At 52.1% G+C, this 24,152-nt stretch overlaps 1 protein-coding gene across 1 annotated transcript; it reads right to left on the bottom strand.

Annotated features, from left to right (window-relative positions):
• Positions 1 to 1,004: 1,004 nt before the first annotated feature.
• Positions 1,005 to 22,957, bottom strand: LOC308459774 (uncharacterized protein). Its single transcript, XM_080975445.1, has 17 exons — positions 22,833 to 22,957; positions 18,692 to 18,798; positions 18,345 to 18,502; positions 18,094 to 18,215; positions 17,849 to 17,980; positions 14,454 to 14,979; positions 13,700 to 13,801; positions 13,095 to 13,173; positions 12,741 to 12,949; positions 9,941 to 10,183; positions 9,202 to 9,300; positions 6,934 to 7,127; positions 6,298 to 6,472; positions 5,105 to 5,264; positions 3,481 to 3,634; positions 3,151 to 3,262; positions 1,005 to 1,770 (listed from the first exon to the last, which is right to left on the bottom strand). The coding sequence occupies exons 1-17, from the start codon at positions 22,842 to 22,844 to the stop codon at positions 1,589 to 1,591; spliced, it is 2,766 nt and encodes a 921-aa protein (XP_080831571.1). The 5' UTR covers positions 22,845 to 22,957; the 3' UTR covers positions 1,005 to 1,588.
• Between the last annotated feature and the right edge of the window lie 1,195 nt (positions 22,958 to 24,152).

Genomic DNA, 24,152 nt, shown 5'->3' with positions numbered 1-24,152 from the left:
CCACGCCGCGCAGCGAAGGGTCCTCGGCCAGCCCCCTCCCCGCCCCGCCCCGCCGCCAGCCAGGCCCGCCCCCCGAGACCCAACAGCAGCCGGGGACTCCAGAGGAGGGGTCTGGCAGGGAGCAGGGGGACCCAAGGCGGCTCTGGGCGCGCCTTGGGCTGGAGCGGCGGCTCAGAAGAAGAGAGCCGTAGAGTTGGAAGGGACCCCCAAAGGTCATCTAGGCCAACCCCCTGCAATGCAGGAATCGCGACGCCAGAGCTCTCCAAATGGTGACTGCAACTGGGGGCAACTTCCCTTACATGGGCCTCTCGCCTCAGATTCCCAAGACTGCCTGCCCCCCCAACAGGTGGCCCCGGAGGAAGCGGGTGCCAGAAGGGTGGGAAGAGGCACCAGCAACAGGACAGGCCGTGCAAAGGGAGGGGCAGAGGAAATCGTCCTGCCCTCCCTCCAGGAGTGTGGACTGAGTGCGAATTTTGCTTTCTCACTTACGCAACCTTTGCAGAACCTAAGGACCACCTTGCTGTCTCAGCCCCCCATGGCCGGCCCAATCCCTCCTTGGATGGCCAATTAACGCCCCTCTTGCCCCACTGGAGGGCAACTGGCCTTCAGAGGGACGGCACCTCTCATCCTGGAGGAAGCCATTGTGCTAGCCGCCCTCTCCCCCAAAGATTTGCCCAACATTTTTACTCCGTCTAAACTGGTAGCCATCGTGCCATCGTGTGGCAGGGAATTCCACTGGCTAACTATGCACACTGCAGTGCATATTTTAGGGGGCAGGGAATGTGGGATCAGAAAGGTTTCACAGTAGCCTGAGGTGCAGAGAAGAGGAGGAGGAGGAAGGCAGTCTGGCCCCACAGTGGAAGAGGGGCAGCCCTGGCATCAATGACTGGGCACCATCCCAAAGGGTTTGGGCCAGTGGGCTGATGGGGATCATTTGGAGGGTCTCTGGAGGCTCCCCACCCCGATCCAAGCCAGCGAAGCATTCAGAGGCAACACAATCAGGAGACCCGTCAATGTTTTTTTATTGGAAACTGTTAAGGCACAAGCTGCAGAGAAGTTTTTTCAGGAGTTCTGCGTCCCATTTGGTGCCCCCCCTGCCCCCCAGGACTCCTCTGGGCCTCTGCTGGGGGTGGGGGAGGACTGCACCCGTTTGCGTCAGGCATCTTCAGAAATGGGGGTCCCGGCCTCCTCCATCCCAGGCCCTCTGCTCCCCCTTCCCTCCTCCTTCTCTGCGTCCCCCAGGAATTAAGAGCCTGGGGCTTTCAAAATGGATTTCTTCTTCTTTTAAAAAAGGAAAGAAACACCCATCGTGCAGCTACAGGTGAGGGAAACAAGAAGTCAGGCTGGAGACTGGAAGACGAGTGAAGGACAAGCCTCGTCCGCGGAGGCAGGCTTCCCAGCGGACCTGGTGCGGTGATGACGAGGGCGCTGAGAACGTGGGCGACTCCGAGGCGGAAAGTCCAGCCCTGCAGGGAGCCCGACCCCGCCAAACCCTCAGAGACGCGGGAAGAGAAGTGGGAGGGGGGGCAGAAGAAAGTGCGCCATGCGTCGAGGGAGGGGCCGGGGGGGAGGAGGAGGCCTTGCTGGCCTAGCCGGGTCCTTCTCCTTCTTCATCCGAGACGTCCTCCGAGGGCAAGGTGCGCAGGTGGCTGGCACGGACGCTGCTGAGGGCGGGGCAGGCGGCCAGGAGGGCAGCCACCCCCTCGGAGGTCACGCCGGAGCCGTCCAGGTTGAGCTGCAGCAGGGGCACGTGGCGCAGGAAGCGGAGCCCTGCAGAGAGAGCGGAGGGGGCAAAAGGCAGCTGGGCAGGAGCTGGGCAAGACAGACTCTTCCTGCCGCAAACTCTCCACCCTGTCCTGGCCTGTGCCCCCCAGGGAGGACTAAGGGCAGAAAGAGCCTTGGAATCATAGAATCACAGAACGGTAGAGTTGGAAGGGATCCCAAGAGTCATCTATTCAACCCTCCCGGCAATAATAATAATAATAATTTTTATTTATACCCCGCCCTCCCCAGCCAAGACCGGGCTCAGGGTGGCTAACACCCAATATAAAAAAAAATTGATCGAAATACAACTTAAAAACAAGATTAAAAAACAACATTAAAACATTAAAATACAGCCTCATTTCAATGGAAACTCAATCAAAAACTTTTTGGGGGATAAAAACGTCAAGTCTTCACCATGGCCAACTATCCAGACTGGTCCTACGTGGGCCAGAAAAAAGCCAGGGAAGTCTCCAAACAGGAGATCCATCACAGAAGGAGAAAGGAAAAAGGAAAGAGGGGAAGGGGATCAAGCTGATTCCAAGCCAAAGGCCAGGCGGAACAACTCTGTCTTACAGGCCCTGCGGAAAGAAATCAGATCCTGCAGGGCCCTGGTCTCATGAGGCAGAGCGTTCCACCAGACCGGGGCCAGTGTTGAAAAGGCCTTGGCTGAGGCTAATCTGACTTCCTTAGGGCCCGGGACCACTAGGGTGTTGCTATTTATGGACCTTAAGGTCCTCCGCGGGGCAGACCAGGAGAGGCGGTCCCGTAGGTTCGAGGGTCCTAGGCCGTGAAGGGCTTTCAAGGTCAAAACCAGCACCTTAAATCTGACCCTGGACTCCACTGGTAGCCAGTGCAGCTTGAAAAGCAGTGGGTTCTGCTTTGTTGGAGGTTTTTCAGCAGAGCTGTCAGGGACGCTGACATTGCCATGGGTTGGGCTGGATGACCCTTGGGGGTCCCTTTCCAACTCTTATCATTCTGGTTCTATTTTCCGCAACCCCCCCACAGAGAATAGGGGGTGTCCTCTGCTTCCCATCTCTGTGCCGGCAGCTGGCACCCCAGCCAGCCCCCTGCCAAGCTGTTCTCTAGTGGCGTCCCCCAAAGTGAACAGTACCAACCCCGGTGGGCGGGCGGAGCCCTGGAGATGCCAACGGCTGGGAGGCTTTGGAGAGCCGGTATCTCCAGATCAAGCTCATCTCCTTTGCCAAATTAATTAATGGAACTAAAGGGCTTTAATCGGATTCTGAGTGAATGTGCAATCAGCCGTTGCGGCTTCGAATGTTGCCGCGTTTCACCTCTCTTAGTGGGCTGTGCAAACTGCTGCTCTGGACGCCGCTTCTGGCCAGGGGGGGCTGAGGGCCAGAAAAGCCTTGGGGGGCCAGGACTCACCTCGGTCCGTCAGGCGGGTGCGACTCAGGTTCACCTTGAGCAGCTGCTTGCAGCGGGAGATGCCCAGGCGCGCCACTGTGTCTCCGACCGGCGTGCTGGCAAGACTCAGCACCTGGGGGGGGGGGGGAGGAAGATGATAAAGTGGGGGGGCAGGGCCCCTGGGGCTCTCATGCCTGCCCCGCCCCAGGGCTCTCCCTCTCTGTGTCTCTGCGGCCGCCCAAAGAGAGGAGCTTGGAGGAGGGAAGGAGCCCTTTCCCAGCGCCTGCTGCTCCCCCAGGGGCAGAAGCGGCTGAGCCCCCCCCCCTTGCACAGCTCCCTTCCCGGCCGTACCTGCAGGTGGGGCAGAGTGACGATGCAGCGCGCCACCCCTGCGCTGGAGACGTTGAGGCGGTCCAAGCACAGCTCCTCCAGAAGTGGCAGCCCCTGGACGTGGCGCAGGCCCAGGTCCGTGGCCAGCGTGTTGCAGAGAGACAGGCGGCGTAGCCTGCAAGAACAGCGGAAGAGCCTCAGGTCGGGCAATCGGACCCCCCAGTCTCGTGGCCAAAGACGGCCTCTGGACCCCACAGCCCAGATCGTTCTGCCGGACACTGAGGTCCAGCACTGAGGGCCTTCTGGTGGTTCCCTTACTGTGAGAAGGGAGGTTACAGGGAACCAGGCAGAGGGCCTTCTCAGTGGTGGCTCCCTCCCGTCAGGTGTCAAGGAAATAAACAACTATCTGATTTTCTGAAGACATCTGAAGGCAGCCCTGTTTGGGGAAGTTTTTTAATATCTGAAGGACTATTGTATTTTACTAATTTGTTGGAAGCTGCCAAGAGTGGCTGGGGAAACCCAGCCAGATGGGCAGGGTATAAATAATAAATTATAAACTATTATTAGGTATTCTTTTTCTTTTTCTCTTATTTAACTGACTGTAATACTCTTAATAAAATAATATTTTTTTTAAAAAACCTAATTTAATTTAATTTAATTTGTATACTGTCCTATACCTCGTAGATCTCAGGGCGGTTCACAACATAAATGTCTCTGCCATTTCTCAATCAAATTATTCCCACATTGGCTTGCGAAGAATCAGGAATAATGACGACACGGCAGAGTGTAACAGAGCGTCACAAATGCAGCTTAAATCAGATATTAATGAGTGAAACCATTTCCAATATCATAATGATCATAGAATCATAGAGTTGGAAGAGACCACAAGGGCCACCGAGGCCAACCGCCTGCCAAGCAGGAAACACCATCAGAGCACTCCTGACATATGGCTGTCAAGCCTCTGCTTAAAGACCTCCAAAGAAGGAGACTCCACCACACTCCTTGGCAGCAAATTCCACTGTCGAACAGCTCTTACTGTCAGGAAGTTCTTCCTAATGTTTAGGTGGAATCTTCTTTCTTGTAGTTTGGATCCATTGCTCCGTGTCCGCTTCTCTGGAGCAGCAGAAAACAACCTTTCTCCCTCCTCTATGTGACATCCTTTTATATATTTGAACATGGCTATCATATCACCCCTTAACCTCCTCTTCTCCAGGCTAAACATGCCCAGCTCCCTTAGCCGTTCCTCATAAGGCATCGTTTCCAGGCCTTTGACCATTTTGGTTGCCCTCCTCTGGACACGTTCCAGTTTGTCAGTGTCCTTCTTGAACTGTGGTGCCCAGAACTGGACACAGTACTCCAGGTGAGGTCTGACCAGAGCAGACCTCTAATAATGATAATATCATTATTAATATTAACAACTAACACTAGCCAATAAAGCTTCCTTTTTTAAGCTGCAAAAGGATACCCTCTGCTGAACTCCCTAACGTGAGGCAGGAAGGGTAATCTCTAAGAAATCTCCCAGGATCTATCCCCAACCCAACAGCTTGGACCGCTGCCCAGGGAGCAAGGCCTGCTATGAAGGGGGCTGGAGTGCAGAGCCCGGCCTTGCTGGGGGGGGGGCAGGATCCGTGCGCCCATTCCTCACCTGCTCAGCCGGGGCAGGTGCTGCAGCCCCTGGTCGGTGATGTGGCTGTAGTCCGTCAGGTCCAGCTCCAGGAGCCCGGCCAGGCGGCAGAGGGCAGCCAGGCCGGCGTCAGTGACCGTGTGGCGGCTGGGCAAGGCCAGCTGAGAGAGGGCGGGCAGACCTGAAGAAAGAGCCCCGAGGGGTGGGTTGCCACGTGGAAGCGCCTCCAAGCCAGCCGGGAACCCCAGCGCAGCTCCCCCCAACCTCGGGGGACATGGGGGCCACCGCTCCAACACAGACTCCCGGACAAGGTGGCCAGGGAAGCCAGATCCTGAGAGGGTGCCAGGGGCCGCTCCTGGCTCTGTTCGTGGCCTCTTTTGGCAGGGCTGCTCGCCTGGAGGACACGGCTGCTCGCCCCAGGCGAGTGCCTGAGAGGTGGGCTGCAGGGGAGCTTTGGGTCAGAGTCCCCAAACTGGGGCTGGGTTTGGGGAGGCACCTTTCCAGGTCCCAACCAAGGTGGCTTAACATGCTTTTTCAATCTTGCACAGTCAAACCTCAGTTCCGTTTCCAAACCTTGCGGCTACCAAACACTGAAAACCCGAAAGCAAACACTCCAGTTTTCGGAAGCTGAACGTCGGATGCGGCTTCCGCTTGAGCGCAGGAAGCTCTTGCAACCAGTTGGAAGCCGCGCTTCGGTTGTCGAACGTTTCAGAAACCGAACGGGCTTCCGGAACGGATTACGTTGGGCAACCGAGGTTTGACTGCATTTTAAATTGTTGCAGCCTGGGACCTCAGGGTGAGCAAAACGTTAACAGTAATAATTCCAATTATAAGCCAATGCTAATAGTAAGCCACACGTCCTGCCTCAGCTGCCAGCGAAGCTCCGTGCTCCCACTTCCTATCTTGCATTTCATTCCGGGTTGGTCTAGATGACCGTTGGGGGTCCCTTCCAAGTCTAGAAGTCGGTGATTCTAATGCGCCCTTGCTGCCCAGAGGAAGCTGTTATGGGGGGATCTGTTGGCAAGGGGGCGTCTTCTGTGTACCCACAGCAACACCCCCCCCGCCCCCTCCTGGTGCCCAAATCGCCTCTCCAGCCTCTGCTGGCAAAGCGTCTTGGGCTGTGCTTCCCCGGGTGGGAACAGCACCCACGGGCAAAGAGACAAAGGGGCCTTTCCCAAAGGCCTGAGGGGCACAGACCCCGCCCCACACCGCACCTGAGAGCAGCTCCAGGGCCGTGTTGCCGTCCACCGACTGGACCCCCGAGAGCGTCAGGGTGCAGAGAGCCGGGTGCGAGGAGAGCGCCCGCAGGGAGGCCTCGCTCACCGGGGTCCCGTCCAGATGCAGCGTCTGCAGACCCTCCAGGCGCCGCAGGGCTGAAACGTCCGTCACCTGCGGAAGCAACACAGCGCGGCCGGTTGAATTATGATGATGATGATTATTAATTTAATTTATATATATTCCTATACCCAGGGGTCTCAGGGCGGCTCACAGAACAAAATCAAGACATAAAACCACAAAATGCCGAATAAAACTAAAAGAACAACCCAATACCCCCCCCCAAAAAAACACATTTTAAAAGGGCAATATTTCACTGCGCTTAAACCCCGAGGAGCTTGAGGCGGCTTCCAAGGTCTTCCCACGAGCGTCACGGTGGAGGGGGAAATTGAACTCGGGTCTCCCGGGCCCAACGCTCCACATCACACTGGCGTGGTTGGGAAAGCCCCCCCCCCCATCACACACAGGACCAAGAGAGGACCCCCACCCCCAGGTGCCAGCCGGCTGCACCCGTCCCATGCTCCCCCCCCCCGCCCCGGGAGAAGGCCCTTTTCCAGGCTGCGGGGGCCACTTACGCCCGTCTGCTTGATGCTGAGGGTGCAGAGCTGGGAGGCGCACTGGGGCAGCAGGCTGAGGGTGCCGTCCGTGATGCCCGTCTGGTTGAGGCTCAGGTGGGCGAGGGAGGGGGGCGCCGAGAGCAGGAACTCGCCCAGGCCCCGATCCGTCACGTGCGTCTGGTCCAGCGCCAGGTGAGACAGCTGGGGGAGCCCTGCGGGGAAAGCAGGGGCCGGATCCATCACACGCCCATTCATTTCTCCATCGATTCAAATGGGCCTCGTCCTTCCAAGGCATCCACGCCAATCTTTTTGCCGGGCACAGAAAACCCAGCGACACGGACCAAAGATTACCGAATGGACAAAATTAATGATATTTGGAATGTATTTATGAAAAACACAGTGACCAATGAATTGACGTATACTTGAGGGAAACAACAAGCTCAACCGTTTACATATATATTAGAATTTACTTATATTTATGATGATACCAATTATAGTTCTGTCACCTTAATTATATTTTATTGTCATGTTGTTACTTTCCTCTGCCTTTTAGAATGTTTTTAGGTATTATTTTTCTTTTTTAACTCACTGTAATATTCTTAATAAAATATTTTTTTGGGGGGGGGGGAAATCCTATTTATTTAGTTATTGTATTAAATTTGTATACAACCCTCTACCCCGTAGCTCTCAGGCCACTTCACAGCATAGATTTCTCTGCCATTTCTCATTCAAATTATTCCCACAGCGCCTTGCAAAGAATCAGTAATAATAACGGTTCGACAGAGCGTAATAGAGCGTCACAAATGCAGCTTAAATCATATATTCATCAGTGAAACAATTACATTCTATAAAACACTGCCTTAAAAGTGACAAGTGAAAAATAAAGCTAAGTGTCACAATTAAAGCCAAAATCTTATTCTGTGATCAGTAAGTTAATAAAGCAGAACTGTAATTTTATGCTGAGATCTACGGGTCAAGGGGGCAGTATACAAATTTAATACATAAATGCAGGTGCAAAATAAAAGCCTAAGGGCGAGAGGCCCCTCCTTTCACGGGGAGAGCTAAAAGCAACTCCTCCTTCTTGCAGCGCAGGATTAAACTGTGGAACTCCCTCCCACCGGAGGCTGGAATAGCCAGGAACTTGGGTGGCATTTGAAGAGGATGAGATAAATTCACAGAGATGAATGCTAACTCAAATTATATATGTACAGGTAAGGAGGGATGAAACTGGATTGAAGGTATGGAATATAACATCAAATGGAACGGTGTGTGTTAAAAAGAAAAGGAAAAAGGGAGGAAAGCTCTATTTTGCAAAAGGTTTACGATGGAAACTTCCCATCCTTTATTATCTATGGAGTTGGAATTTAATTTAATTGGGACTATAACTGCTCATTTATCTTCAGTCGGACGGAAGGATGAAAGGAGCCTGCAAACTTGCCAAGGAACTGATAAGGTTCATTACTGAGTCATCTGCAGTTTGACGGACCGCTCTCCTTCCCAGGCAGAGAGGGAAAATAGTCTCTACAAGGCTTTTTATTGGGAAGGAGTGATTTTTGCAGTTGCTGTTAAAAGTTGCAAAACAATGAAGCCCAGGACAGAGCGATGGAGAATTTCTGAAACTACAATGGGATATTAGCTCCGCCCAAAGCGTGATGGAGGACAGCAACAACTGGGAAAATACAGACGTACCGTTCTACAAGGACAGGAAGAAATATCAGGGAAAGAATAACTGCCACACACAGGAAGAATAAGAATATAGTTTGAGTGCCTCGCTTGTAAGTTTATACATCATTTCATGTGTCAATACGAAGGGAGGTTGTTAATATTGCAGTTGTTGGATAAGGGATCGTTATCTAGACTGGAGTGTAATTGAAATTACTATGATTTTGGAATGCAGAAATAAAGTCAATCACCAAACCATTGATTCTAGCACACTGGGGGGGGGGGGGCACCTCAATTATATAACTTGGTACCTGAATGATTGGTATTAGTAATTGCATTGTAATTTGCCATTGTTATAATGAGGTTATTATTGGACTGTAATTGAAAACTAATACAGAATATGATTTCTTTAACAGAATATAAATTCCTGGAGAAGTCCCGGGCTCTGCCTCCGAAGTCAGAGGCCGCGATGCTTCTGAATCCCCATTGCTGGGGGGGGCGGGGGGAGGAGCCTGGACTAGGTGGGCCATGGGCCTGATCCTGCAGGCTCTCATGGGCCTGATCCTGCAGGCGGAGAGGAAGAAGCCAAAAGAGCAGGACGGGGTGGGTGTGTCCGTGACGTACCCTTCAGAAACTGCAGGCAGTTGTCAGTGAGCTTCACGCAGGCCGAGAGGTTGAGCTGCTGCAGGCGGGGCAGGTGCTGGACCACAGAGATGCCCTGGTCTGGGGGGGGGGGGAGAAATGGGGGAAGAGGGTCAGCTCAGGGGGCTGAGAGCACAGAACCCGCCCCCCTCCCACAGCTAAGCTCTCAGGTCCCGTGGAGCAGCCTCCTGCCCAGGCCCTCTCTGCCCCCCCTCGGTCAGCAATGCTTCAGCTCTGATCCTGCACTGTGGGGGGCTGGGATGGATGACCTCTGGGGGCCCCTTCCACAATTTGTAATGTTTGGAACAAAAACAACATTTTAGGCAATACATTCATCTTTATCGCTGCAATTCGGCCCAACAATGATAACTTCAATTTTGACCATATTTCTAAATCCTTCTTCACCTCTGACCAACATTTTTCGTAGTTATCTTTAAACAGATTCAGATTTTTGGCAGTCATATTCACCCCTAGATATTTCACTTTATTAACAATTGTTAATCCTGTCTCTTTCTGAAACCTCTCCTTCTCTGTCTCTGTAAGATTTTTCTCTAATACCTTAGTTTTCATCTTGTTTAATTTAAAACCTGCTACTTGGCCCCTGGGGGCCCCTTCCAGCTCCACCATTCTGTGCTTCATTAGCTGAGATCCTGCACTGCGGGGGGCTGGGCTGGATGACCCCTGGGGGCCCCTCTGCCCATCCCGCCCCCGCCCCGCTCACCGGTGATGACGGAGCAGGCGAGGAGGCTGAGGTGGCGGAGGCTGGGAAAGGCCCGCAGCTGGGCCAGGAGCTGGTTGGTGGCGTAGGGGTAGCAGTCGAGGCGCAGCTTCTGGAGGGGGCAGCCGAAGAAGAGCTTGAGGCTGCGGGGGCTGAGGAGGCCTTGCTGCCCCAGGTGCCCCAGGAGGTGCTCCGCCAGCACCGGCGTCACCGAGGCCAGGCTGCTGCAGTACTGCTTGCTGGGAGCTGCGGGGGGGGGGGGGGACAAAGCGGACGGAAACGTTGGAGACCTGAGTTCGGATCCCGCCTCTCCCCCCCCCCCCCCGCAGAGCGGGGAGCCCAGGCAGCTCACCCAAAGGAAAACCACACCACAGAGGAAGCCCAAAAAGATCACCGTCAGAAAGGAACTGAACTCTAATCAAGCTATTTCCAACTTTGATTTTTCCACCTGGAAGCCTAATTTTTTATCCAAATTATATGCCTCCATTATTTGATAATAATGGAGCCAATCTCGTACTCTGTTTTTTAATTTTTCAAAGCTCTGCAGTTTTAATCTGTCTCCCTCTTGTTCCAAAATTTCCCAATATTTCGGCCATTTGGCCTCCATATTGAGTTTTTTCTGAGCCTTTGCTTCCATTGGTGACAACCATCTTGGGGTTTTATTTTCTAACAAATCCTTATATCTTATCCAGATATTAAACAGTGCTTTTCTTACAATATGGTTTTTGAAAGCTTTGTGTGCTTTAACCTTATCATACCACAAATATGCATGCCAACCAAATACATTATTGAAACCTTCCAAATCCAAAACATCCGTGTTTTCAAGAAGCATCCATTCTCTCAGCCAACAAAAAGCGGCTGATTCATAATAAAGTTTTAAGTCTGGCAGGGCAAATCCACCTCTTTCTTTAGCATCAGTTAATATCTTAAATTTTATACGAGGCTTCTTGCCCTGGCAGACAAATCTGAAGATATCTCTCTGCCACTTCTTGAAACAGTCCATTTTGTCCAAAATTTGCAGTGTTTGAAACAAAAACAGCATTCTTGGCAATACATTCATTTTTATCACAGCAATTCGGCCTAACAGCGATAGCTTCAAATTTGACCATATTTCTAAGTCTTTTTTCACTTCAGTCCAACATTTTTCATAGTTATCCTTAAATAAATTCACATTCTTAGCAGTCATATTAACCCCTAAATATTTCACTTTCTTAACCAGTGTCAGTCCTGTCTCCTCCTGAAACTTCTCTCTCTCAATCTCTGTTAGGTTCTTCTCTAAAACCTTAGTTTTCATCTTATTCAACTTAAAACCTGCTACCTGACCAAATTCTTGAATTAGTTCTAATACTCTTTTAGTACTAGATTCTGGCTCCTGTAAAGTCAATACTAAATCATCAGCAAATGCTTTCAATTTGTACTGTTTGGCTCCCACTTGTATACCTTTTACCAATTGGTCCCTTCTAATCATATTTAACAAAACCTCCAGGACCGATATAAAAAGCAATGGAGAGATTGGGCAACCTTGTCGTGTTCCTTTCTCAATCTTAAATTCTTCCGTTGCTACATTGTTCACAATTAATTTGGCCTTCTGTTCTGAATAAATTGCACTTATACCGTTTCCAAAGCCTTGACCCACCCCCATCCCCAATAAATTCTTCTTCATAAAACTCCACGAAATGTTGTCAAAAGCTTTCTCCGCATCCACAAATATCAAAACTGCTTTGGTATTAATCTTCACTTGTAATTTTTCTAAAATATTAATTATATTCCTCATATTGTCAGACAAGTGTCTGCCCGGAAGAAAGCCCGCTTGATCTTTATGAATTTCTTCCGTTAACACCTTTTTTCATCTTTTAGCCAAAATATCTGCAAAAAATTTATAATCCACATTGAGCAATGATATGGGGCGGTAATTCTAAAGTTGTGTCTTTTCAGTCTCTGTTTTCGGTATAAGTGTGATGTAAGCTTCCTTCCACGACTCTGGTGCCCTTTTCCCTTCAAGTATTTCATTACAGACTTCCTTTAAAGATCACTAAACCGGCACAGCATGGTGCGGGGACTCCCCAAGCGGCGCCAGAAATCGCATCTGCACATGCGCAGATACTGGATATCACGTCTGTGCAGGTCCAGAAGCCAGAAATCACTTCTGCGTAGGCGCAATCTTTGGTGCCTGGGCATGCACAGAAGTGATTTCTGGCACCACGGACATGTGCAGACGTGTTTTCTGGCATTGCACTGCGCCAGTCCGGCCCACAGACGATCTCCGTGGGAGTGATCCAGCCCACGGCTGGTAAACCTTGCCGACCCCTGCCAGAGAGGGCTTTCGAACTACAGAACAACAACAAAATCACAGACTAGGAGCATAATGAAAGCAAGAGAGCTAAAAGCAAGCCTCCATTAATTATTGTGGAAGGAGGTCTTCTTAACTGAAACGTTTTCAGCAGGTGTTCAAAAGTTGGCGCAGGAGGCGCCCACTGGATCTCCAGTGGCAGAGAGTTCCACAGGACTGGGTGGATGATACTAACAGCTCGGTGGTGCAAAAACGTGGTTACAAAGCAGGGATCCACATGGATCCTCAGGATTTTTGCATTGGGCTACCCCAAACTCACCGTCAAATCACATATCATGTCTGTGGCCACAGCATGAACCACAAAAATCATACATCCACTGTTTCGTTCAGAATATTTTTTTCTTGTTTTCCTCCTCTAAAAACTAGGTGCGTCTTATGGAGCGAAAAATATGGTAAATCGAAATGATATTAAGCAGCAGCAGGAAGGAGGAAGCTGCGGTGAGAACCCTCTACCTGTGAGGAGGGCTGTGGCCCCTCGCAGGGACAGCTGGAAGAGCGGGGGCACTGCGGGGGCCGCGCGGCCTGGGGGGGACATGGCGGCCAGAGAGGCCTTCTCCTCGCCTTCGGGGCCCTGCACATTCACCCGCTGCAGGCGCAACTCGGCCGCCTGGGCCACGGCCAGAGGGAGGGCGGGCGCTTCGGCTCGGCTTCCGTCGGCCGTCCTGGGGGCAGAAAGAGACAGGCGATAAAAACCCCCAGGCGCCCCCATTCGCTTTGCTTCCCGCTCCCCCATGTTCCCAGCCGGCCTTCCCCCGCCCCCTACAAAACAAGCGCCCCCAGATAGCCCAGGCTGGGCAAGGCCCCTACCTCAAAAGGTTGCCCTCCGCTGGCCACTGGTGCCGAGACCCCGGGAGGCCCTGAGCGCGTTCCCCAAAAGACAAGGAGCCTTCAAACAGAAAGAAGACCCCCCCCAACTTAGGATCAAGGTTCTTTCCTCGCCCCCACCCCACCCCCCTTCTGGCCTTCGCCCTGCCCTTCTTTCTGTTCTCCAGAAGTGCCTCCCGACCCTCAGCGAGGGATCTCCCTCCTCAAGAGAAGACCCACTTTCCCCGCAAATCAGGGGACCCCCTCATCTTGGCTTCCTCGCCCCCACCCCACCCTGTTCCCCAGCAGCCAGGGTTTTCGTTTGCGGTGCTGATACTCAAGGAAGTGTCTAGGAACCCCTCCCCCATTCACATTCTCCCCATTGTAATGACGTTAATTGGGGCCAGGAGGGGAGGGTGCGCGGCTGCCTCTCCTTCCTTGGAGGTTTCTAAGCAGAGGCTCCACCATGAGATTCCTGCCTTGCAGCGGGTTGGGCTGGATGACCTTCAGGGGTCCCTCCCAATTCTACAGTGACTCAGGCAGGCCAGATCTTGGAGCCTCCTCCCTCCTGGCACTGGCCTCCCCCCCTTCCTGCCCCTGGCGCTGACCTGGCAGAGGCGGCCCCCGGCCCCCGGAAGCCTCTCCTTCCCTCAGGGCCGCCGAGGACTCCTGCTCCATGGGCTCCTCCACGTCCATCCTGTGGCCCCTCCCTGCAGGGGGACAGAGAGAGCATTTTGTTTCGCCTTCCTCTGGCCTTTTCTACTTGAGGGGGCACAGCCAGTTGCTGTTCTCCTCTTCAGTTAAACGCCACAACGACACCCTGAAGAGAGCCTCTGCTGCCAGCCAGTGCAGCCAGTATTGAGCCTGACTTACTCGTCTTCTGACATGTCCCCTGACCTGGACTAGAGCAACGTTCATTCCTAGGAGAACAGGGGCTGGGGCTGAGCGACGGAGCCCCTGCTTGGCAGGTGCAGACCCCCAGGGCATCCCCAGGGAGGGCTGGGGGACAGGGGCTCCCTGGCCGACACCCAGGGGAGCTCAGCGGGCAGATGCAGAGCGGAGCAGCTTGGAGGCATACAGGGGTGGTGGCGCCCGCCCTGTGGAACGCCCTCAAGTCAGATGTCAAAGAGATCAACAACTACCTGACATTTAGAAGACATCTGAAGGCAGACATCTGAAGTTCAGGGAACTTTTTTAATGTGTGACATTTTTATGTATTTTTAATCTTTGTTGGAAGCCGCCCAGAGTGGCTGGGGAGACTCAGCCAGATGGGCAGGGTACAAACAATAAATTATTATTATTATTATTATTATTATTATTATTATTATTATTACAGCAAAAGGCCCCTTCCTGAATACTTACCCCAGCGGTGGGGCTCAGGGAAGGCCAGCTCCCCGTGGCCGTGCAGCCCCGCAAAGTCCCCCGGAGTCACCCTCTGCGCCGGAGAGCGGAGGACCGAAGGCAGGTGGGCGCCCTGAGCAAAGAGGCCTCTCCCCTCTGGGGTGAGGAGACCAGGCCCTGCCATCCCCTCCTCCTCCTCCTCTTCTTCATCCTCGTCTTCCTCCTCCTCCTCCTCTTCTTCTTCCTGCTCCTCCTCCTCCTCATGTGGGGTCTGCAGTGGGGACTCAGGCCCCGCCACCCCCTCGGAGGCCGGGGCCTGGGGTGCCGGCGGCCCCACCACGCAGAGGGTGGCGCTGGGGGCCAGGCCCAGGTCCCCCAGGGAGCGGGGCAGGTCGGCCGGCCCAAAGTGGCGCTTGGGGAAGCCCTGCAGGAGGGAGAAGGCGGGCGGCAGCTGCGGGTGAAGCTCCAGGAGGCGCAGGCGGACGGCCTCCAGTGGGGAGGCGGACGGGAAGCTCTGGCGCACGGAGTCCCCCGAGGGGAGGCGGATCTGTGGGGAGAAGAGGGGCAGCCATGGGCTGGGACTCCCACTGCGGGGCATTGCTTGAAGGCATCCTCTAAGGGGCATCTGGCTGGCCTGGGATCCGGCCTGGCTCTTACACTCCTCAGGCCACAATGACCTCCCCCTCCCCAGCCAAGAATCACAGAACTGTAGAGTTGGAAGGGACCCCTAAAGGTCATCTAGCCCAACCCCGGCAAACAGGCAGACACCCTCTGTTGGGATGCAAATATCCAGAGTGTGGGGGTCAGGTGGGATTGCGCTGAGGAATTATGAAACATGGAGGAAGCCACTGTGTCCGTGATGAAAGCATGGCGTTGACTGGGTTTGATTAATTGACAATAGTTTCTGATCAAATCTCACAAGCCTCTCCATCTCTGCCACTTGCTTTCTCTACACCTGACAGAGAGGACCCAAATAATTACCGCCCAGTCAGTCTGACATCAATACCAGGGAAGATTCTGGAGCAGATCATTAAGCAAACAGTCTGTGAGCACCTAGAAAGGAATGCTGTGATCACCAATAGTCAGCATGGATTTCTGAAAAATAAGTCATGTCAGTCTAACCTGATCTCATTTTTTGACAGAATTACAAGCCTGGTAGATGAAGGGAACGCAGTGGATGTAGCCTACCTTGATTTCAGCAAGGCATTTGACAAGGTGCCCCATGATATTCTTGTAAAGAAGCTGGTAAAATGCGGTCTTGACTATGCTACCACTCAGTGGATTTGTAACTGGCTGACTGACCGAACCCAAAGGGTGCTCATCAATGGTTCCTCTTCATCCTAGAGAAGAGTGACTAGTGGGGTGCCACAGGGTTCTGTCTTGGGCCCGGTCTTATTCAACATCTTTATCAACGACTTGGATGATGGACTCAAGGGCATCCTGATCAAATTTGCAGATGACACCAAACTGGGAGGGGTGGCTAACACCCCAGAGGACAGGATCACACTTCAAAACGACCTTGACAGATTAGAGAACTGGGCCAAAACAAACAAGATGAATTTTAACAGGGAGAAATGTAAAGTATTGCACTTGGGCAAAAAAAATGAGAGGCACAAATACAAGATGGGGGACACCTGGCTTGAGAGCAGTACATGTGAAAAGGATCTAGGAGTCTTGGTTGACCACAAACTTGACATGAGTCAACAGTGTGACGCGGCAGCTAAAAAAGCCAATGCAATTCTGGGCTGCATCAATTGGAATATAGCATCTAGATCAAGGGAAGTAATAAAGCCACTGTATTCTGCTCTGGTCAGACCTCACCTGGAGTACTGTGTCCAGTTCTGGGCACCACAGTTCAAGAAGGACACTGACAAACTGGAACGTGTCCAGAGGAGGGCAACCAAAATGGTCAAAGGCCTGGAAACGATGCCTTAGGAGGAACGGCTAAGGGAGCTGGGCATGTTTAGCCTGGAGAAGAGGAGGTTAAGGGGTGATATGATAGCCATGTTCAAATATATAAAAGGATGTCACATAGAGGAGGGAGAAAGGTTGTTTTCTGCTGCTCCAGAGAAGCGGACACGGAGCAATGGATCCAAACTACAAGAAAGAAGATTCCACCTAAACATTAGGAAGAACTTCCTGACAGTAAGAACTGTTTGACAGTGGAATTTGCTGCCAAGGAGTGTGGTGGAGTCTCCTTCTTTGGAGGTCTTTAAGCAGAGGCTTGACAACCATATGTCAGGAGTGCTCTGATGGTGTTTCCTGCTTGGCAGGGGGTTGGACTCGATGGCCCTTGTGGTCTCTTCCAACTCTAGGATTCTATGATTCTATGACAGGCATGTATAAGCATTCTAAACACAGGCCAGTTGCTTCATCAGGCATCCTCAGTACATAAAGATAGTAGGTTACTTTGATGTAGTTTAATCTTTTGTTGTTGTTTAGTCGTTTAGTCATGTCCGCCCCTTTGTGACTCCATGGACCAGAGCACACCAGGCACTTCTGTCTTCCACTGCCTCCCGCAGTTTGGTCAAACTCATGCTGGTCTCTTCGAGAACACTGTCCCACCATCTTGTCCTCTGCCGTCTCCTTCTCCTTGTGCCCTCCATCTTTCCCAACATCAGGGTCTTGTCCAGGGAGTCTTCTCTTCTCATGAGGTGGCCAAAGTCTTGGAGCCTCAGCTTCGCAATCTGTCCTTCCAGTGAGCACTCAGGGCTGATTTCCTTCAGAATGGAGAGGTTTGATCTTCTTGCAGTCCATGGGACTCTCCAGAGTCTCCTCCAGCACCAGAATTCAAAAGCATCAATTCTTCGGTGATCAGCCTTCTTTATGGTCCAGCTCTCACTTCCATACATCACTACTGGGAAAACCATGGCTTTAACTATACGGACCTTTGTTTAATCTTTAGATAGATCTTAAGGGCCAGGAAGAGAGTTCACAAGGAGATGGTAAATCCTGCCATCCTGTCTCTCCTGTTTATTCCTGTTTATGACCTCTGGGGTTTTGCTGAATGCATTTCTCCTTTTATTCCTATTTTATTTACTCTGGACTACTATGCATGCTCAAGTAGGAAATAATTTCTTTGTAGTTAAAAGAATTTCTCCTGATGTGACTTTGTCCCACGAGGGGTTTTTTGAAATGCTCAGAGGAAATCTGAATGGTTCTTACGAACACTGTGTAAAAAGTTCTTTTGTGAATAAAATGACCTGGGCCGAGGGGTGGAGAGGAATTATTAATATACACACCCCTTGCTGGTCTTGCTGGTCAAGTCTCGCATGTATTCTATTAATCAGAGTCCAATCCTTCCTAGTTTAGGGAACGCTGCAACCCTCCCTCCCTGAATCGAGCCCCCCACCCAAGACTTGCAATTCCCTCCTCTCTTCCCGCCTGGCCCCTGTGGCTGCTGCTGCTCCTCTCACCCTAAGCAGGCACTGCCCGTCGCTGGGGGGCTGCGCTCTCTTCTCCGATGGGGGGGCTTCCGGCGCCAGCTGGGCCTTGCCCTGGATGCGCCGCCGGTCGTCTGCGATTCTCTGCAGGGCCAACTCGTGCTCCTGGGAGGAAGGAAGGGAGCCGTGAGGAGGGAAGGCAGGGCTGGTTCCTCCCCAGCAACAGCTGCAATGAGGACCCTCCACCTTCGGACGCCCCCCCCCGAAAGCTGGCTCACCCGCCGCTTGGTCCTCCTCTCGGCCCTCAGCTCCTCCGCCAGCTGCTCCCGCTGCTGCTCAGCAAAAGCCTGGCTGCCCGCTCTCCCGGGGGGGTCCTTGGCGGCCACCTCCGCCCTGGCGCCTGGGGGGAGAGCATAGAGAGTGCTGGGAAGCCCACCCCAAAGGGGACTTGCAACAGGCCCACCCAGGCTGCCTCCCTGGGCCTCCCCTGCGGGGGGGAGAGGCTGCGGACAGGGAGCCCCTTCTGCACCTGAGGTTGGGCAGCCCAGGCTGGCAGCTGCTGGCCCCGACAAGGCCTCCTGGACCTTCCTGGGGGGGTTGAAGGCGTCCATCGCCCTGCAGTCCTTCAGTGCTCTGGGAGGCTTGCTCTGGGCGGGCGGCGAGTCTTCCGTCCTCTCCTGCAGCAACCTGGGGAAAGAGAGGAGGAGTCGACGAGGCCGTCAAGCAGGAGCAGCCCCAGCGCCTGCGCTGCCAGGGAGTTCAGGGCTGGTCAGGGGAGAGGGGGGAGCACCTCCGGGAGCGCAGCCAGCAGAACTGTCTCCCCCCGGGGCAGGGGAGGGGGCTGGAGGGGACCCTCAAGGTCATCTAGCCACTCACCAATTGGCAGCCTCCGGGGCGCTGAGGCAGCCGGCGCGGAGGGCATCGCGCACCTGCTGCTCGGTGAAGCCCATCTCATAAAGGGTCAGGAGCAGGTCCCCCAAGGTCTGTGGGGCAGAGAGAGGTCAGAGGATGAAAAACGTCAGGGAAATGATATATAATGAGACAGACAAATATACATTTATTAAGAAACCAGAAGCATTTTTACTGGGCATCGTAGGAGATGATATAAACAGAAAGGATTGTAAGTTGTTTTTATATGCAACGAAGGCAGCAAGAATATTATTGGCACAAAAATGGAAGCAAGAAGAACTACCAATGAAAGAAGAATGGAGGATGAAATTGATGGACTTTGCAGAATTAGATAAACTAACAGGAAGGATTCAAAACCTGCGGGACCAGAGATTCTCAGAAGACTGGAGTAAATTTACAGACTATCTGAAAGGTAATTGTGATGAACAGATTACGCTAGTAGGTTTGCAAGAAGTTTTGTAAGGTGAGCTATTTGAAATATTGCAAAAAAGACAATGAGGAGAATTATTAGTTAAGGATATTAAAGGTAATATGAAATTAAGAAATGCATAATATGTGATAAATAATGGAAAACCATCAGAGGCGTTGATGGAAGTCCAAAAATATTGTATAGGATGAGAAGTCATGTTGTATGAATGTTGGAATTAATATGTTAAAAAAATATTTAAAATGTATTAGAAAAGAGAGAGAGAGGTGTTAGAGGAACACGGGGGAAAGAAGACTTTTCCTCCAGCTCAGACTCCTCTTCTCTTGGGGGCCGGCCAGCAGGATCCCGGCACAAGAGCAACTCTCTCCCCTCCTGAGGTTCAATTTTGACAGAAATGATAAATGTTGCTTAGAAAACTATTGCCTCCTGTCCAAAATTGAGATTACAGAGTAACTTGACTTAAACAGCCCCAAGTTTCACACTGGATGCTTGGCTCCACTCACTCTGGAAGAGAGCTTTCTATCATGGAAAGACACACACGTAATTTGAGATTTCGACAAGGCCTGGAACCTTCCGACACTTTTTATACGATTTGGGACTCTTTCCGGACATAGACGACAGAACCATCCTTTTCAAGCCTGGCAAACCTGGAACTTTATTTGTTGATCTGATACAGTCAACACTCTGTACTTGCGATATTGTTATTTTAAGTTGCGTGCAACTTTGTTATCTCTGTTTTATATACATTATAAAATGTCCCTCACCCTGTAAAAAAGCAATATTCAGAGTAGCTGTTTGCACAACCCACAAAGGAAGATAAAATTGATAAAATGATGCACGGCATGGAGAAGATGGATATGGAAAAGTGTTTTTTCTTCCCTCCCCTCTCTCTTTGTGGGCATCCCATAAAGTTGAGAGTTGGAAGATTCAGGGCAGAGAAAAGAAAGGGCTTCTTCTTCTTCATGCAGTGTCGAGTTAAATGGTGGAACTCCTACCCACAGGAAGCAGGGGTGGTGGCCATGGGGAGGGGTCTTTAAAAGAGGAGGAGACCCTGTCGCCCCAGCATCTTCTGGGGAGGAAAAAAATTAAACATGTCGCAGAGTTCCCCAAAATAGACCAGAGGCAACTAATGTTTCTTTCATCCAGCAGAGCTTTACTGCTACTGAAGGCAAATGAGCAGCATGGTCACAAAACCAATACATTCAGGATTGGCCCTGTCCATAAGAAATCCACTTGAAGCAGACTTAACGTAAACTAACTTACGAAAACTTATAAACTTATAATAAGACTAAACCTTAACACTAAGCATCCTCTGCACAGAAGATCAGAACAAAGAAAGAGAAAGTGGGAGTGAGAGGCCGGGCTCCCCCTGGCCTGGCAATAATAGCAGGACCTTGAGGGAAGAGAGAAGAGAAGCCGTTCCAGGCAGAAGGAATAACCCGGAACATGAGGCACCTTCTGCCTGCTTCTTTCAAACAGAGAAGCTTCCAGCACCCTCTGGAATTACAATATTTTTCTGTGTATAATAATAAAATAAGAATAATAACAATAATTTATTTATTCCCCAGCCACTCTGGGCTTCCAGCAAAATATTAAAATACAGTACAGTGGTGCCTCTGGTTAAGAACTTAATTTGTTCCTGAGGTCCGTTCTTAACCTGGAACTGTTCTTAACCTGAAGCACCACTTTAGCTAATGGGGTCTCCTGCTGCCACCGCACCGCTGGAGCGCGATTTCTGTTCTCGTCCTGAAGCAAAGTTCTTAACCCAAGGTTAGCAGAGTCTGTAACCTGAAGCGTATGTAACCTGAAGCATATGTAACCCGGTACCACTGTAACGCATCAAACATTAAAAGCTTCCCTAAGCTGCCCCTATGTATAAGACGCCTGCTATTTTTGGGGACCCCGAATTTAGAAAATGGGCATATGCACTATCCGTGTATAAGATGCCCCGGGACTTTTAACCTTTTTTAAAAAGTAATATAACCTAGTCTTATAAACGGAAAAGTACAGTAAGTAGAACAGGAAAGATCTCTACACATCAGATTTCTACACCCTTTCTGCACCAAGAAATACAAACTGACAGAGCCATCCAGGGGGGAGTGCGAGGGGGGTCTCGAGGGCCCCACTTTGCGCTCCCCAATTTGGGAATCGGATCCTGCCCCCTGCTCTCCAGGAGCACCTGGGGGGCGGATCTGGATTCCTTGGGGCAGGAGAGACCTCACAGGCGGCCTGGCACATGTCCACAGGGCAGGGCCAGATTGAGATTTGATGCGGCCCTCAGCTCCTGAAGGGAATGGGGCCCTTTCTATGTCCAGCTGTCCTTTGTCCACAACAAATGGTTACAGTTTTTTTGTGTTGAATAGATGCTATATCGGGGTCAGCAAACTTTTTCAGCAGGGGGCCGGTCCACTGTCCCTCAGACCTTGTGGGGGGCCAGACTATATTTTTTTTGGGGGGGTGGGAAATGAACAAATTCCTATGCCCCACAAATAACCCAGAGATGCATTTTAAAGAAAAGCACACATTCTGCTCATGTAAAAACACGCTGATTCCCAGACCATCCGCAGGCCGGATTTAGAAGGCGATTGGGCCGGATCCGGCCCCCGGAGCTTAGTTTGCCTACCCATGTGCTATATGGTAACTTATGGATCTAAAGCCATTTGCACATAACAAAATATGTCTTTTATCAAAGTAATTGTTGAATTGAAACACAATGAAGAAGTATATTAATAGTGAATTGGGGGGGGGCCCAAGAGAGTGGGGCCCTAAGCTATATCTTGTTTTGCTTATACTAAATCCGGCCCTGCCACAGTTAGGGACGGTGAGCCCCCCGTCAGGGCTGCAGGCAAGTGGGGCGTGTGCAAAATCAGCTTTAAAATGTCCATAAATAGGTCTATAAATATATAAGTATTGATTATTGCCTCATGAGAAGAGGTTTTAATCAGAGGATGACCTGCATGGGGTGGGGGTGGGAAGAGAGGCGGAAAGAAGAGCTCACTAGTCTTGGCTGGGGGGGGGGGCGCAATCTGGACAGTTCTGCCAGGGGCATGTAGCAGGAAAACCCCCCCCATCATTCAGTTTGTACAAACTTCACTCACACTCACACTCCCCCCCTCCGCCCTCCGCGGCCCCAAATGGAGACGCCCCTCCCTGGCGGGTCCCGGGGGGGGCTCCGAGGAGGGCAAAGGCACCCCCGACCCTTGGGGGCTCCCCCTCCCCACCCCAGGGGCATAGTAATAATAATAATAAATAATAATAATAATAATAATAATAATAATAATTTATTTCTACCCTGCCCATCCCCCTGGCTCTGGCTTGGCAGGTCCAGCCAGAGGCAGGGGGGCTTGACCCCCCCAGCAATGCCCCCCAAGCCCCCCCAGTAGAGTCTCCTGGGGGGTCCTTCTCCCCCCCCCCCCGGGCTGCTTTCCCTCCTGCCCCCCCCCCGTCTCCCGGAGACGCCCCTCCCTGGCGGGTCCCGGGGGGGGGGTCTCCGAGGAGGGCAGAGGCCCCCCCGACCCTGGGGTCTCCCCCCCCCACCCCAGGGGCACAGGAATAACAATAATAATAATACTTTTCTACCCCGCCCCCCTGTCCGGCCGCCGCGGCAGGGGACCCTCGCGGACAGGGGGGCTCGCCATGCCCCCCCCCGAGTCCTTCTCCCCCCTCCCTCCCCCTCCTCACCGGGGGCTCCATCTCTCCGGGATCCCGCAGGAGGCGCCCCTCCCTCCCCCTCCCTCCCGTCTCCCAGCCGGAAGCGGCGGCGGCTCTGTCGGCGGCGGAGACGCGACGCCTGGCGATTGGCGGAGGCGCCGAGGTCCAAGGGCGCCAGGCCCCGCCCCCTCCTCCCCGGCCCCGCCCCCGCCCAGAGGGGATCCCCGACGGGCGCCCGACACTTCCGGCTCCCCTGCGCCGGCGAGAGGGCCAGCAGGCCGAGTGGTGGCAGGGGAGGGGCAGAACCCCCATGCAGGCAGAATCCGCACCCAGAACTCGCCGCCTTCTTTTTAAAGTTTTTATTGATTGTAACATATAAATTATAAAATGCACCACAAAACCTATCACTTAGACAATCTTTTTGGATTTCCATCAGCACCTCTGATGATCCACCGTTTTAACCCCTTCTTATGCATTTCTTAACTTTATATTGCCTTTACATCTCTTAACAAATCATCCTTCCCCTTCTCCATTTTTGCAATACTTCCAATAATACTCCTCACCAAACTTCTTGCAACCCTACCAACGTCGTCTGTTCTTCACAATTACTTTTCAAATAAATTTACTCCAGTCTTCCGTGAATTTCTGGTCCCGCCGGTTTGGGATCCTTCCTGTTAGTTTATCTAGTTCTGCATAGTCCATTAACTTCATTCTCCATTCTTCGATCGTCGGTAATTCTTCTTGCTTCCATTTTTGGGCCAGTAATATTCTTGCTGCTGTTACTGCATCTAAAAAGAGCTTACATTCCTCAGAACCCGCCTTCATCCGCGGCTCCCTCCTGCCTTGCAGGCGGGCTGGACTAGATGACCCGGGCCTCCCTTCCGCCACTGCAGTTCGAGGAAGCGAATTGAGCGCCCCTTCAATCCCCAGATGGGGCAGCCAGGGCCGGATTTACATATAAGCTAAACAGGCTCTACCTTAGGGCCCCACTCTTTGGGGGGGGGAGGGGGCAAAAAAATTAGAGGGGGAAAAAACTGGTTTTACATTTCCAAAATATAAGATAAAAAACAAATAAAATAAAACCTCCATCCAGCAACCGTGTTTTGTGTTGTGTCGGCTCCTCTTGGTTATGTGCAAATGGCTTCAGATACCCATGAGATCCGTATAGCATCTATTCCAACACAAAAAAGCGACAATTTGTTGTTGGAAAAGGGCAGCTGGACATAGAAAGCCCCCTTATTACCTTCAGGAGCCCCTCAGGGCCTCATCCAACCTCAATCCGGCCCCGGGGGCAGCTGCCTCTTCCTGCCTGGCCGGGGTCGGACTAGATGACCCGGTGGGGTCCCTCCC

The sequence above is a fragment of the Podarcis pityusensis genome (genome assembly GCF_964106645.2).
Source record: "Podarcis pityusensis genome assembly, chromosome: 12".
NCBI classification, from domain to species: domain Eukaryota; kingdom Metazoa; phylum Chordata; class Lepidosauria; order Squamata; family Lacertidae; genus Podarcis; species Podarcis pityusensis.
The sequence above is the reverse complement of the archived record's forward strand: the minus strand, read 5'-3'. Positions and strand labels throughout refer to the sequence as shown.

Excerpts from the sequence above, each read along its gene's own strand:
- LOC308459774 (XM_080975445.1), bottom strand. Across the intron at positions 18,503-18,691 it reads GCCCCGGAGGCTGCCAATTG|GTTGCTGCAGGAGAGGACGG; the intron begins GTGAGTGGCTAG and ends CTCTTTCCCCAG. Across the intron at positions 9,301-9,940 it reads CGCCTGCTCCGTCATCACCG|ACCAGGGCATCTCTGTGGTC; the intron begins GTGAGCGGGGCG and ends CCCCCCCCCCAG.